This window comes from Triturus cristatus, chromosome 3_1 (genome assembly GCF_964204655.1).
Source record: "Triturus cristatus chromosome 3_1, aTriCri1.1, whole genome shotgun sequence".
Taxonomy (NCBI): domain Eukaryota; kingdom Metazoa; phylum Chordata; class Amphibia; order Caudata; family Salamandridae; genus Triturus; species Triturus cristatus.
The window spans coordinates 718,534,897-718,551,774 of record NC_140583.1 but is presented as its reverse complement, the minus strand read 5'-3'; the positions used below and the strand labels follow the sequence as shown (position 1 = coordinate 718,551,774).

Here is a 16,878-nt window from a genome sequence, read left to right as displayed (position 1 = left end):
TGCGATGAGGGTTAAAAATCATAAGCTTAGTTTTGGCGGTGTTTACCTCTAGGCCATACTCGCCACAAAATTTATCAAAGATAGACAGAGCACGCTGCAATCCACTAGGGGTTTTAGATAGGATGAGCGTGTCATCAGCAAACATTAAAATAGGGATATTAATCCCAGCTAAAGAGGGAGCATCCACTTGTGCAGAAGTCATGCGTGCTACGACATCATTAATATAAAGTGTAAAAAGAACTGGAGCCATCGAACAACCCTGCCGGACACCCCTCTCGACAGGGAAGTCCGAGGTTACCGAACCTAATCCCCCCCACTGGATTCTGGCATAATTAGATTCGTGAAGCCTCATTATCATAGATAGTAAATCACTAGGAAGTCCCTGCTTCTGGAGGACCGTCCATAACTTAGATCGGGGGACAAGATCAAAAGCGGCCCGCAGATCGACAAAGGCCGCATACAAGCTTCCTTTACCGAGCACAACCGTCCTCCATTGTAGCAAGGTAAAACGAAAGACCTGGTCCACCGTACTTGTGGATCGTCGAAAGCCAGCCTGGAATGTTGAAAGGGCATTGGTCTCTTCCACCCAATCCAGGAGCCTATTGACGATCACACGTCCCACAACCTTTTGAATGGTATCTATGAGGCTTATAGGCCTGTAGTTACCCGGCAGGGATCGATCGCCCTTCTTAAACACAGGGATGATTACTGCACCCTGCCAGGATTTTGGAACTGCTGCACCCAGAGCAATAGCATTAATAAGGTGATGGATATACAGACACCAGCGCTCCTTATCATTTACAAATAGATCAGCTGGCACTCCATCAAGACCGGGGGCACGTCCACTAGCAACCGTGTTAAGGGCCATCATAATTTCACCAAGATCAAAGAGGTTTACTTTTGGGAGATCTACACTAATTACCTCGGGCAGGTTTGCATTATTTGGTGCGGCATACTGATTTTTAAAAATTTTTATCCATTCTGCTTCTGGGACATTGTTATGAGGGGACTCAGGGCCACCTGATTTTCCCCATCTAACAATGTGCCAGAACAGCCGGGAATCCCTTCTATCACTAGCTGCCTTTAACAGGGTCCAGTGATGTTCGTCTCAAGCTTTTTTAGCCTTGAGTATACTATTTTTATAGTTCTTCCTGGCAACTTGGATTAAAGTTATTTGCCCCCCCTTAATAGCTTTACCCAGAGCAAATCTTGATTCCCTACATTCTTCATTATACCACTTAGCAAGCTTTGGGGCTCTGTCACCTTTATTTTTCACAGGTTTAAGGAAATATTCCTTGATTGTGCCAAAAAGGGAATTATGTAGTCCTTCTACCTTGTCAGAGCCAGTGCTAAGTGTATTACAGTGCTCTATGGCTAATATAGCTGTATCAACATGGCTATTGATATCAGCAATAGCCTGATGGTTGATTGCTACCTTTTCCCATCTTAATCTCCGCATATCATTAGTGGGAACAGTCCGGGGAGGTACGGACACAGGAGAACCTATGGACGAGTTGGTATGAGACCACCATTTATGAGTTGAGCACAAGGGGTTGTGATCACTCTCGATCCTCCCTACAACCTTCATATCACATATCAATGGCCATAATTTTAAACTACATAACACATAATCAATTCTACTGTTATGTCGGCCATTGTCAAATGTACTTGTCCCATTCCTGTCTCCACTAGTCCTGCCATTTAGGGCTCTTAGTCCCTTTTCATAGCATAGGGCATTTAGACCGATAACATCAGCAGTCCAGCGCACAATGGGAGGAAGCTCTAGTTTAGGGACACCCCATTGTCGATCCTCCTCATCGCCAAATAAATCGTCATCGCTTATCAGGGGTTCAAATGTGCTATTAAAATCTCCCGCAATGACAATATTATTATTCAACGATTGTGTGTCAATAAGACTGACCAGGGCTTCTAGTACCTCAGACCTCCCTCCCCTCTTGCTCCGAACGTAAACATTATAGATGTCTAAACTTCCCAATTTATCTGAATCCAATCTAATTAGTTGGATGTCCTGATTTTTAGTGTCAACAACCTTAATGGCCAACTTTAGATATTGGCGAGTCCATATTGTTAGGCCCCCCATGGGTCTACCCCTAGGTCCTTTTAACACAGGGACAAAATAATTCAGATATCCCTGCGCGAAACGGGGTTCACATGACCAAGTCTCCTGGAATATGCATAGGTCAAATTTATTAACAAAACACATCCACTCCACAGATTCCATTTTGGAGGTCAACCCTGCAATATTCCATGAGAATAGATTCCCCGTTAATTCCTGAATGTTAGCCAGGTCGTTAACTGGTGTTGGAGGATCAGGGTCAATAAGTTGATTGGAGCAATGCTCTACTCCTACTGCCAATGGTACATTCCTTGGCTCGTTGGGAAGAATATATGGGTCAGTCAATGGCTCATCAGATGGCACTGTCGTGACCTTGTAGTTATTGAGTCAGTCTACATCCTCCAGGTTTTCTAAAACCTCATATCGATTTCTCAACTGAATCGAAGGAGTAGGTTGAATATGAGGTGAAACCCCCAAATTAGAGGTAAAGACTGGCCTGGTTCTTGGGAAAAAGTAGGTTAATTCCCACGTGGTAATAAGAGAACTCCTATGATTTGTGTTCCAGTTTAAAATATGGCTGACAGCTCTAGAGTCCCTAAAATTAATTAAGATGACATCCCCATTTATGTTTTTTGGTATATTGCCCAACCAAGGTAAACGCCTTACATGTAAAATTTCCCCGTTGATATACGAAGGGAGAGGACGATTTAGACCTAGCCAATGAATGACCTTGTTTTTTAATTGTAGATACCCTTCGGTAGCATCAGTTTTTAATGTGGGAACCCCCGCGAGCACAACTGCAAGAGGGACAGCTTCTGGTGGTAAATTAATAGAAAAAGGACAACGTATCTTAGCCGAGGGATCCAAATTATGACCTATTCTATCAGACGGTAGACCCCCGTGCTTTGGAATATTTTCTACTGTGCTATTCCTGTCCTTAGTTGGATAATTTGATTTAGAATTGATAGTTCTACCTGCGTAACTATTCCTTTCCTTATTTGTACTCATGTCAGGTTGAGAAACTATCTCATATGATGGTAAAGTAGAAGATGGTGTGACAGAAGCTGAAACAGTAGGAAGGGCTAATGGGGGATCTGCTGTACTCATAATTAAGTCCCTCTTACTACCCATTAGAGTTTCTACTTTCTCTAACCTTCTTTCGATGGTCTTTAAACTCTCGACAATTGGCAGCATAAGTGATTTTAATAGTTTGTCAATTTTATCCAATATGTCCACAGCAATTGTATCTTGAATAGAACGGGATGCAGTGCTACCGGGAAAAGATGTATTGACAATGCAGGGAGTAAGATCTTTTTCAGGAAGAGCTGAAGTAGAGTTACAACTGGATATGTTTTTGTTTTTACGTGACTCAGAATCTATCTTCCTCCTTTTCCTGGGCAATGGACCTGACAATGTAGGTTGCCTAGATGCAATGTCATTGTGAGATAGCGGCTCGATAACTTGTGCTAACAGCCCATTTGATACAGCCGGGACATTAGTTATATCAATAGGAGAAGGAAAAGCAGTTAGGGACAAGTCATTACATGAATCCCTCATGATTGAATTACTGGAAGGAATTGGAGAGTCATTATTACCCAAGAGTTGAAAAGACTCTAGGGGAGAAGGGGCACTCTTGTCTGGGGAGATGGCTTCAGAAGGAGAGGCTATAATCAATGACATGTTTTTAATGTGCTCAACAGAGCAGCGACGCCTAGCCCTAAGTTCTGCAAGAGTAGCCTCCCGATCTAAACCAGAGTTAACTTTCAGTAAATACCCATCAAGGGTACCTTTTTTAGAGGACTCATTCATGATAGTATAATTAATAAGACAACCACTTAACAACGAAGGTCACAATGATCTCTAGCTTAAAAACAGTATTTCGTTACACTTCTAATGGAAATCACCGCAATTACAAACAACCATGCTCAGTCAGAACGATTACAAGTCAAGGGGGTGAGCCCGGCCTCCTTCGGCTCCTGAGGGCTACAGAGGGCCCGCCCTTTGCCCGGGCTTAGCCCGGCGCCCGCCCGCGCGCGTCCCGCGACGCGGAGAGAGCAAGTGTCTTTTATGCGCCTCCGGGCGCGTACGTGTCGTCAAGGGGCGCCGGGGCACTTGGGATATGTAGTTTTCACCGCTCCGGGCCGCGGGGTGAAATGGCGGCGGCGGCGAGCCTGGACCCAGCGAGGGAGCACCAACAAAGCCTGCGGTAAGGGAGGAGGGCAATGACAGCAGCCCCAGCCAAAACGCAGGTCACTCTGGCAGGGTTTCCGAGTTTACACGCTTCCCGCTCCACCGAGGGAGCAAGTGTCTTTTATGCGCCTCCGGGCGCGTACGTGTCGTCAAGGGGCGCCGGGGCACTTGGGATATGTAGTTTTCACCACTCCGGGCCGCGGGGTGAAATGGCGGCGGCGGCGAGCCTGGACCCAGCGAGGGAGCACCAACAAAGCCTGCAGTAAGGGAGGAGGGCAATGACAGCAGCCCCAGCCAAAACGCAGGTCACTCTGGCAGGGTTTCCGAGTTTACACGCTTCCCGCTCCACCGAGGGAGCAAGTGTCTTTTATGCGCCTCGGGGCGCGTACGTGTCGTCAAGGGGCGCCGGGGCACTTGGGATATGTAGTTTTCACCGCTCCGGGCCGCGGGGTGAAATGGCGGCGGCGGCGAGCCTGGACCCAGCGAGGGAGCACCAACAAAGCCTGCGGTAAGGGAGGAGGGCAATGACAGCAGCCCCAGCCAAAACGCAGGTCACTCTGGCAGGGTTTCCGAGTTTACACGCTTCCCCATTATTTAAACAAACAAGGGGGGACAAGATCAGCTATGCTATCCCTGCAGGCACAGCAAATCTGGGATTGAGGTATTCAACATCAGATAACACTGACGACAGTGCATGTTCCAGGAGTGGCCAACATACTAGCGGATTCATTGAACAGGTCGATTACAACCAACATGTGGCAACTTCACCAACCAACGTTGGAAGACATCTTTCAGTTGTGGGGCAAACCGAGTTTAGACCTATTTGCAACCAGTCAGAACCGCAAATGCAAATTCTTCGCCAGTTGGCAACCCCTACAGGGATCGTACGGGAATGCGTTTTTGATAAATTGGTCAAAGATTTATGCTTACGCTTTTCCTCCAATTCCTTTAGTCCTAGAGTGCTTTGGAAGATGAGGAAAGAACCCTGCCGAATACTTCTCATAGCTCCCAGGTGGCCTGGCCAATTCTGGTTCACAGAGCTTCTACTCCTATCGGAGTGCAAACCCAGGCTGTTGCGCCCATTACAGAACTTGCTGTCAATGAACTGCGGCCAGGTCTGCCATCTGGATCCAACATCTCTGCAATTAGCATCTTGGCTCCTGAATACTATGAGTTTGCCGACCTAGTTATACCTGCTGACTGTTGAGAGGTCATAGCTAATGCCAGAGCATCCTCCACTATCAAGACTTATAAACTCAAGTGGAAGAGATTCTGTCATTGGTGTGCAACCTCTGAAGTGCACCCTATTCAGTCTTTGCTAGAACAATTGCTGCCTTTTTTCCTCCAACTGGCAAAATCTGGCCTTTCTCATTCTACTATTAAAGTATTACTTGCCGTGATTTCCAGATTTCGACGGCAGAATGGATCACAGTCTCTTTGGTCATCAAGAATAATAAAACAATTTCCTAAAAGTTTGTTTTGAATGTTCTCTCCAATTAGGCGTCCACCTCCGCCTTCGCATCTTAACATTGTATTAACACAACTTGTGAAAGCTCCCTTTGAGCCTATTCATAGATCTGCCCTTAAATTCATTTAATGGAAAACATCACTTCTACTGGCTCTTACTTCAGCTAGACGAGTAAGCGACATACATGCTTTCACTACTCAACATCCTTTCCTCCAGTTTACTAAAGACTCTGTTATACTTCGGACAAATCCTACCTTTATTCCTACTGTCCCAGCGAATTTTCACTTAAACGAACCAGTCATCCTAAAGACTTTATTCCCTAATCCACAGACACCACCGGAAAGGGCCTACGTTCCTTGGATGTTCAGAGATGTATAACATTTTACTTGCAGAAAACAGCCTGTATCCATAAGGCTGATCAGCTTTTTGTGGCTTATGGAAAAATCAGGACAGGATATCCAATGACTAAACAAACTATAGCACGTTGGATTTCCTGTGCGATCCAGTTTTGCCATCAGCAAGCAGGCAAACCTCTACACTCAACAGTGAAAGCACATTCAACGAAAGCAGTCTCCTCCTCAACAGCTCTCTTTGCTGGTGTGCCTATTCAGCAAATTTGCAGAGCAGCAACTTGGTCCAGCAGGCACACTTTTATCAAGCATTACTGTCTGGAAGCTGCAAGTAATGCTGATACAGTTGTGGGGCAGGTGCTGCTACAGAATCTTTTTCTATAAGGTGAGCTTCTATCCTTCCCTCCTTCCTTTAAGTTTTGAAATGGCTATATTCAAGGTCACTGTTATTCTGTGCATAGGTATTGTCAGATTATTATATATGTATATAAATATATAAAGAAGTAGTACATAAGTGTGATATACACTGGGTGAGGTACAGTTCCTTTCTTACTCTGTGTACTACATACTTTCTTGTATGAACATTCATACCTATGTGATAACTGCTATCTACTCTGATTCAAGCATGTGAATCTATGAAAGATACCCCAATACTGGAGAATAAAATAAGTTACTTACCTTTAAACTGTGGTTCTCCAGTATTAGTATCTTACATAGATTCACATGCGACCCGCACTTCTCCCCATAGAGGCTCCCCTGTTTTTTGTACTTTTACTCTACACTTGTGCTCGGAAACTCTGAGAGCCTGGAGCTTCTGTGGAGAAGGTTCTAGAGGGTGCTGTTGCCTGATTGGCTGGAGATTGGACCATACCTAATGAATAGGATGAGTTATTAAAGTGAATGGTTTTTTCTCTATTAATTTTAATGTTGGAGTAATTAATTAACTGCTTTTTATGTACAGTGGGACTCCCACTTCGACGATGGGGAATGATTCAAGCATGTGAATCTATGAAAGATACCAATACTGGAGAACCACAGTTTACAGGTAAGTACCTTATTTTCATATCACTCTTGCATGTCTCCATGCAAATAATGGAATCTCTTTGCCTCTGCACCTGCGCCATATTATAGACGTGGGTGCAAAGCCAAAGAAGCTGTCATGATCCTCACTGAAAGTGCTCTACCAAAAGGTTGTGCATTTTCAGTGTGCCCCCGGATCGCAGCCCTCTAGAGGAGGGAAGTGGCCCCCCCCAGACACCCTCTTGCAGGCAAGTGCAGTTACTCCCTGCACCTACCTGTAAAGGGATCTTTAATGCCTCCTCAAAGTTCAGGCAGGTTCCTGGTTGCACAATGAAACACTGAGCAGCTTTGAAATAGCTGCTCCGCATTTCACTTGAACGCACTGCCCGCAGGGCAACGTGAGTTCGCCACTGCGCTGAGGGCAGCGCATTCTCTGTAATAGGGTGCACTTTCCCTGTTTGCATACGGCGCACCTATTCAAAGGTGTGCAGTGGCACAAGCAGCAAAAGTGCAGCCTATGTGTAATAACGGCCCAGCTTGTTGTTTTTAATCTGTTTTTCAAAAAGCACTATTTTTTATGATATCTGAATACCGACTTGTGCTACTTAAAGTACAACTAAATATGTAAGAGCTAAGGGCCTGTTATAACATCTGGAAGTGTTACTAGCTAATGTAAAAAAGTGAGCAAAGATGTGAAGGAGGAAAAGATAATAAATGTGACATTTTATTTTATACACTACTTTATTTGATGTGTCAAGAAATGTTTTGTAACTGATGATGTCAATGTGTGATAATATTTTATGATTAGTTATTGTATATGTTTCACATTTTAGTGTCAGCTTCTCCACAAGCCCAGGAATGCCCGCCATCAACTGCCTCCTTCTATTCAAGATTACTTGGTACTCCAAAATGCCCTTCTCCGCCATCAACTCAAGATACTAGCAGGACTACGGACATTAGGATACGACGTTTAAAAGTACCCAGTCACACCAGCACAGCAGTGCTGACGTCACAAGACAAAGCTGAGAATCGAACTGAACTGGCAGATGAAGTATTTGCCCTTTTGGATGTTGTTAGTGCCCCTCATTGCTCAGAGCCTTCAGTACAAAGGCTGGAAGAAAATCAAAAGGCAGTGGTTGGTGCTGAAACGGCTACCAGAAGACCAGTTATTGGGCCAATAGCAATTAGATCGCCAAATATCGGGTATGTGATCTAAACATTATTTTACAAACATAACTGTGAAAATGTAGTTGTCTGTAACAATACCTATTTTCTATTGTAGAATCATCATTAATAGCCACATGTGTTAGAATAATTCCCGGCTATGTGTGAGGGCCCGGAACACATAATCCACAATCTTCTCTAAAGAGAGTACACAAAGTTAACACGTCCAAACATAATAAAGTGTTGAATAAGGGTAAAAGGAGGTTTGTCGGTATTGCATTAGACTTGTATAAAAAAAGTCTGCCTGTGCCTTTGAGAAGCTTAGATTCTTTCTAACCCGGAATGCACTCTACTAGCAGTTGTCTCTCTGAGCCAGTTCAGCTATTTGGACATCATTCGATGTTTTCAGCATTGACACACATTTTTTAACTTTTCTTGTTTTTTCCAACTATTTGTTTCTGTTACAATGCCTTCACTGTTTGTGAAGTACCTTCGTGTGATGGAAAAAAGCAGTTTTAGACCCTCCCAAGTTTTTTTTATAGTCTGCCTTTCTAGTTTGCATTACAAAACTAAATGTGGATTTTTGTTTAAAAGTGTCCAAAAGGATATTGAAAGATCATGAAAGCATCAGATTGAGGGGCAAACTTGAAGGGCAGAGAACCAAGGCAAACATATTGTCTTTAAGGGCCTGCAGAGAGGATTCTTCCTCTACTGTGACTAAGGCCTTAGCCCATAAAGACCTCAGGGAAGGGAGTTCAATGGAAGAAGATGTGAAAGGAAAGAAAGAAAGAAAACATCATCATTCCTGTTACTCTCCGGCGTAGTTAATCCTGCTTGATATCAAGTACGCCATTGGGAGTGAGATCATTGTAGAAGTTGATGCCAAAACAGCGATTGAAGATGAAGTGATCTTATTGGATGGCATCACCATATACATTTATGTCATACTGTTGTACGTTGAGGCAAACTTTGATGCTGAAAATATCGACGTTGAAAGATTCAACATTGGCTCTATGCAGACTCTCACAGATCAATGGTGAGGATCTCACTTTTTTTCAGCATCATCAATAGCAGAGACTTGTTCACAATGAGACAACTTGTGTTGGCTCCAACATTGGCTCCAATAGCTCCAATTGGGTCTTTGTCCTTAAGAATTTCTCCAGAGGATCCAGTCCAAACGCACCTGCAGCCTTTAAATCTACTGCCACCAGTGACACTGAAGATCATGGTCTTGAGACCAAGCACAGTGTCTCCAGTCAGGTAGAGGCCTCCCTCTCCTACAAAATCACTGAGAGCTGCTCTACCTCCGGGGTCATCAAGTGCTCCTTCGCCACCACAAGGTATTCCTCTAACGGAATATCAACTGCTGCACAAATTTAGAAATAAAAGGTAATTTTCTGGATGGGACCAAGATGCATCATAGTCATACACTCCCACATTCTTCACAGACTCACCAGCTAGAGTTCTTCTGTGGATGATATCATGACGATGTATTATGTAGAGGAGCTGAGAAGTTTAACATTCCTGTGGATGCTCCTCACATGGCCATTTCTGATGAATACTTTTAACCTTAGAGTCTTCAGCTTTTGAATATCACCAGGCTCCACACTGGATCTGTGTTTTTTCACAGCATTTGCTTCCAACCTCACACTACCACAGGAAGTGATGGCACAGAACTCTAAATACAGGTGCAAAAACCAGCGCCATGATGCCAGTTCCTTTCTTTCCACGCCCTACACTCAGATCTGCAGCGTAGTTGTCCGCATTGACCTCAATTACAAGTTGCATGGTGCTGGGGCAGAACTACCACACTGTAAATTTGCGTGCAGATTTACTGTTACCATGCGGTTATATCAATCCAGCACTGTACAGTTACACGTTCTGACCCATGGAATGTGTATTTATTGCGTGAGACAGTTTTTTCTGGTTATTAAATCTCGTGGAATTTTCCATTCCAGGAAGTTTTTATGCATACTTTTACTACCTGCTCTGAGCACCTTTGTCTGTCAACGAGCTGAAGTCTCATTTGATGCCTGTTTAGGGAATTTCCTTCATAGGGGCCATTCTGGACATGACGTATGTCAGGGCTTTTCCACCGCACAGGGGGGATGCAATAGTCAGACTAGGATCCTGAAGTTTGCAGCTCATTCTTGGATTCCAGCACAGATGATACGGACGATTCTTGGTCTTGTGCATCCTGCTAGTCCCCTGTGTCTGCTGTCACAAGCAAGCCTTGCAGTAGAACCCCCACCTACAGTGGGCAGACCACCAAGGGTTATATTTGAGACAGCATCTGCATCTTGAAGAAGACCCCAGGGGACTGTCTGTGATGGCAGGTGGATACAAACCTGTCTTGCATTACTCCGTTCTCCCTACCCCACCCAGAGCTCACAGCAGAGATGGAAATATACATCCTCTATAGGTTGACGCAGTCATTTGAAACAAGTGGAGATCCAGAAGTCTTTGCCCACTAGCGGAGATAAAACTCTACATAAATCTTTTGGAGCTTTGCTCCATCCAGTTCACTCGGAAGGCATTCTTCCGCCCATCAACAGGACACCTGTTTAGTTCTTAATGGATAACTCAACTGCCATGTGGTACTGCTACAAGCAGTGTTGTGTTGGGGTTTTGGACCCTCTGTTAGGAAGCGCAGTGCCTTTCAAATGTTGTGACCTTCAGGTGATCTCCCTAATAGCCAATGGTTTGGCGGGCTTGTTTAACACCGGTGTGAATGAGTTAGGAAATTCACTAGAACAGTTGGTGGAAGGATGGGAGGGGGTGGTTCCCTTAGAGCAGCCAGTGCTTTTGGACCCTCCTATGTTGGACAGCTGGATTGCTGATTTGGGTGAAGTGAGCTGGCTAGATTCATCCCCTGCTTCTGCTCTTTTTGTCTCCTCCTGGCCTTGCCTTGGAGGCCAGACCTACCTTGGCGGAAGTGTTGAAAAGAGGGGCTGATGTCTTACATGGTGGAGAAATCTACAGACTCTCTCATTGAGGTTCTTCATCCTGGCCAGTCGGGAATTGAAGCAGTGCTCCCCTTTTGTGAGGCACTTTCGGATATTTTACTGGGGGCATGACCTAAACGTGACTGAGGTATGCCTGTGGACTGTACTATTGCTTACAAGTACCTCCCTGCCCATGATGACCCGCTTGCCTTATTCATCAGCCAACTCACCACAGTTTTGTGGTCCAGGCTGTTACAGCTTCCCATGATATGAGTAACCTTCCTCATTCCTCACTTGACAAAGATTCCCGAAAGCTTGTGGGAAACATGTCTTCTCTTCCATCAGTTCAGCGTTATGCTCCACTAACACGATTTGTGTCCTCTTATGTTTTTCCCATGTATTGTTAGATTCCTTGGCCCAGCTATTGCCCTTATTTCCAGAAGCTAATAGAGGCAAACTGAACCAGTTGATTTGGGACGGCTGTCAGAGGACCAGGTTGCTATCAGGTGTGGGATGAACTCCCCTGATTCCATTGGTTGAGCCATTGCGTCTGCTGTAGCACATGGTTTCTGACTTTGGATTTTCAGTGGCTCTCCAGTCAGTCTTACTTGACATGCCCTTTATGAGGTTCACCTATTTGGTGCCCATGCAGATCCTTCCTTATGAAGGTTTCTGGACAGCTGGTGAAGTTCAGACCCTTAGCCTGCCCCTACATTCTTTTTTCTCATTCTGCGATCGGAAGGGGATGTCCCTGTTTAAGGTTCCCCCTTTTAGGTCTCGCATATGGCAGCGCATGCGCTGCCTCTCCGAGGCATCAAGTAATCAGTATTAGTTTTCTATTTCTATTTGTTTTGTCGCTTGTCATTGGTTACATCTGGGATTGCTCTTCTTATCTCGCTCATTGATTGGCTGGTGGTCCGAAACGTCACTTCCGTTTTCTCTTCCGTTTTGCAGGAAGCAGCACCGACCAACTACAGTTTTGTTCCGCTGCTCAGCATTATCTATTAATTTAGGGACTACCTCTGTGTTTATTTTCCACCGCCGTTCACCCCTGCTTGTTATTATCAGCGGTCCCTTTTCTGTGGTAAGTGCCGAAACAGCACTGAATTCCGAACAGTATTGCTTCAGCGCGTACACTGTGCATAGCTTATGAAAAGTGGCGAGGTTGTGGCATTACGGCCGCAGCTGCCGACTTTGGAAGTCTTGGCTTCAACGTAACGTTCCGTGATTCTGGGCAAATCACTTCATCTGCCGCCGCTAGTCACTGCTTGTTCAAGTTTCTCCTCCAGCCCCGAAATGAAAGAAAGCCCTGTTGCCGGACCTGCACACATGGCTCATCTTACTGTTGCAATAGCGCACCCGTCTCTTTTCTTCAGTATTCTTTGTGTACGCTCCGGTATGGTGAGTGAGGTTGTGTATGGTGTTTACCTAATTATAATCCACAGGCAGCATACACTATCTGTTTGTCACGCCAAAGGGGCAGTTCCATTCTCTTAATTTGAGTTCAGCGCCTGCAAAAAAACTGTAAGCTGAGACTCTTATCACTCTGGGTTTCTTTTGGAATGTGCGATTCCATCGAGGCACGTGGGTTATTAAAGAGTTAGACAATGTTCGTCACTTTGTCCGAGTAGCTGCCCTTCCTTCCCCCACCGTACACATACTGGACTTCTGTATAGTAGGAGAACCCAGCCACCCACCCCTCCCTTGTAAAATAGCCCATCACAAGCACCGTCTGTGCGCCAGTGTATAATAATTGTTGGCAGTGCTTTTTGTCCTCCCAAGTCTTTTTGTAGGTTCTTCGTTGCCGTTTTGTTTAACCCCCACACGCAATTTCGACTGAAGATGCGGTGCAAAACACCAACCATAAAAGCACATTTCAGTTCCATCTGACAGACACACAAAGTGTACGCTAATTTGAGTTTTCCTATGAATCTGAATTGAGGCCTGGCAGCACGGCATGGGGGCTTTAACCGATTTCATAGAGTATGCGTAAGGAGAGTCCCCGAAAAACAAAGGCTGCTATGTTTGGAAAAGGTACATCTTTTAATCAACCAACCACACAGAAATCAGCGTCAAGAATGCAAGTCGTTTTATTTGGCAGTAAATGCATGGGAGCAGCGGCCCCAGGCAAACTACAGATATCCCGTACGGCCATCCAAGGGCTATAAAGGGGCAATCTTAGCTTAGATCATCTGGTTGTAGTTTTTCTCTGCACTGGTGTTTGTAAATATTTCAGAATTTCATTTTAAGTAGTTGAAAATAACTGATGTCTTAATTATTTTTTTTATTTACGTTGTCCTTTTATTTTCATTTTACTGTTACTCATTCTTTACTTACCTCAACCATTTTCCCAATTATCTCATGGAGTTATTTCTGGCAGGAATATACTGGCAGCGTTAGAGCTCATCCATGGGTGACGCACTCTGAACACGTGTGATAAATACATCTGTTTGCTTGAAAGCTAATCCCTTTTAACCGGCCCCTGCTTACATTTGGGGGTCGATTCCGATCCTGTATTTTTTTTTCCCGTACGACTCGTATCTGTAATTATTTCCGTACGAATCGTACAAGTCCCGTCTGACCCGCGAAGTACGATTCGTACGGGAAAAATACATACGGATCGGCCCGATCCGTATGAATCGGGAAAAGTTGTACGAGACGGACCCGGACACTTTTCCGTACGAATCCTAAAAATACAGTCCGACTGTACAAGTACGATCCGGACCGGCTTTCCGATTTAGGCTTTGTGCGGAAAACGTCCCGTACACGGGGAATGACTTTACCCGCTACGAAGCGAACTTTGTACGACTCGGATCCCGGGAAAAGTTGTTCCCGGGGTGCGAGTCGTACAGGGGTACGAGTCGTACAGGGATATGGGTACGAGTAGTACAGGGGTAAGGGTACAAGTAGTACAGGGGTACGAGTCGTACAGGGGTACGGGTAGTACAGGGATACGAGTCGTACAGGGGTACGGGTAGTACAGGGGTACGAGTAGTACAGGGGTACGGGTACGAGTAGTACAGGGGTACGAGTAGTATAGGGGTACGAGTAGTACAGGGGTACCAGTCGTACAGGCCCCCCCATGCATATGTACGCACCTTACAACAACATTGTGTATGTACGCACCGTACATACGCAATGTTGGGGTACACACCATACATACACAATGCATGGGGGTGTATGCCTGTACGACTCGTACCCCTGTACTACTCGTACCCGTACCCCCGTACTACTCGTACCCCGTACTACCCGTATCCCTGTACTACTCGTACCCATACCCCTGTACTACTCGTACCCCTGTACTACCCGTACCCCTGTACTACCCGTACCCCTGTACTACTCGTACCCGTACCCCTGTAGGACTCGTACCCCTGTAGGACTCATACCCCTGTACTACCCGTACCCCTGTACTACTCGTACCCATACCCCTGTACTACTCGTACCCCTGTACTACCCGTACCCCTGTACTACTCGTACCCGTACCCCTGTACGACTCGTACCCCTGAAGGACTCGTACCCCTGTACTACCCGTACCCCTGTACTACTCGTACCCGTACCCCTGTACTACTCGTACCCCTGTACTACTCGTACCCCTGTACGACTCGCACCCCTGGAACCGTGTCGGAGTATGACTCGTACCGCGGAGAACGTCCGTACCGGGGCTCCGTTTGTAGGCTGTTTTTGGCTCCCGTAAGAAAAGAGCCGTAGGGAGTGCTGTAGGGAGTGCCGTAGGGACGAATCGTACTTGCTGGGCCGGAAATCGCTGCTTAAATACGTTCGGACGTCGCGTACAGGCTGTTACGGATCAGAATCGTTGTTTTTTTTTACCGTACGGTCTTTTGTACGAATCGTACAGAAAGAGGCTTTCTGTACGAATCGTTCTTCCTAGGTTGTAAGGAAAGTTTACCGGGTACGAGTCGTACGGAGAAAACGCTCCGTACAACGATTCGTACAGCCTTTTTCCAGGATTGCAATCGGCCCCTAAGTGTTTTCTCTGATTCCCTGGGCGACAATAGAAAAGAGGCACCACCTTGTTGCTCCTAGAAGATAACATCTGTCCTAATTACTAAGGACTAGGGCGTCAATGCGTTATTTTACCAAAGGGCAAGGGGGTGAGTGGGAGGTCTGACATCTGTGAGGCTTGCGTGACCACCTAACTCTGTTAAAGGGCCAAAGCAGATTATTTTATTTTTACGTATTCACAGAGCACAACATGTTAATGTTAAACACAGATGACACTGAGTTGAAATTAAAATAAACAATAAAACACTGCTTTCGAAAGCTACTCGAAGAGGGAAAAATTAGCGGTTTGGCACATGTAACATAGACTCTGGCTCATACAGACCTTTAAAATATTTCAAGGTATTTCTCATAAGAATGAGCAGACTATCCTTTTGTGAGAAATATGCCTCAAACCAAGACCAATCCTTCTCCATGACTGACCGGTTAGATAGAGCAACAGAACTAAAGCCACAATACTTTTAAAATTCTCATGATCTGCATTATTTGTAAAAGTGTACAGATATAGTTGTAAACGTGTTTCAGCCATTTTATGTGGCATGCACATTTAATGCTGGCGAGTTTGGTTTTCACGCCTGTCCTGTATTTACATTTTTGTATTCTTACTTGGGCTCATTTTGCTCCTAATTCTGCCTGTAGACCGATTCAAATACTGAAATGTAGGGTGCCGGTTTCAGAGTAAATGGTAGAGGTTTAGGTCTTGCTGCATAAAGGACTAGAAAGGCTAGGTTAACATTAGTATTGTAGCTCATACACCTGCTACAATGTTTTTTGGAGCACCATCAGTTTTTAAGTCTCGCCTGAGCCAGCGCATGCGCTGCACTGGCGAGACATTTAGTGAGTGGGCTTTTAAAAAGCCGACCACAGCTTTTTGTGTGGTCAGAGCGTACGGTTACGAGCACAGTTACGAGCAGAGGCGCCATCTGGCTTTCCTCTCTCGTCATGGTGCGCGCACACCGCACACCACTCGCCAGACGTGCCTCTCCCAGCGCGCGCGCACCACTCACGGTCTCCCCTCCTGCCCCCCCCCTCTCACAATTAACTTTTGGGGCCACGCTTGTATTACAGTGCTTGTTGATACTTGCAAACCAATACATTAAAAAATAAACATTGCCACTTTAGGGACAATTGTCGAAAGGCTACCACAAGTGTGACATCACAGCATGTACTCCCGCAGTTTGCCAACTTATTGTAGGTGAGTGGAGAAGTTCTATGGTTGTGGGGGGACAAAGCCTTTCACATTCCCTCGCCTCCAAACTACATTAGTGCCAGGGAGCGCATATTTTAAACTTGGGTACCCTTCAAGATCGGGAATTGCCTTGGGTCACTGGATTGGCTATAAACCAGAACGGGGCATTTTAACAAAGGCAAGTGTTCGGTCAACTCAGCTGGCGTGTGAGTTCATTCTAAAGCCTTGCTGTGATATGGCGCATGTTACAAATTGCTGGGGTAACATGAGACGCATAACTCCTACCACACGTGACTGACAAACACAGGTGGGTGGTTCTGCTTGAATTTATCGAAGTACCCACTTCCTGCTCACCAAGCATCCGTCCTTCCCTGACTGCTTCTGCCGTTTTCCTCTGTGCTCTGCCGGGGAGGTGCCGAAAAATGTGCCTTCCTCCTATCAGTAGACGTGGTAGT

The 16,878-nt window shown here is 45.5% G+C and overlaps 1 protein-coding gene across 1 annotated transcript in view; it reads left to right on the top strand.

Annotated features, from left to right (window-relative positions):
• The window catches only part of LRRC56 (leucine rich repeat containing 56), a 943,429-nt gene that overhangs the window by 872,420 nt on the left and 54,131 nt on the right, over nucleotides 1-16,878 (top strand). The window contains exon 14 of the mRNA XM_085644809.1: nucleotides 7,939-8,308. Within this exon, the coding sequence (XP_085500935.1) occupies nucleotides 7,939-8,308 (370 nt within the window). The remainder of the gene's footprint in view (nucleotides 1-7,938; nucleotides 8,309-16,878) is intronic.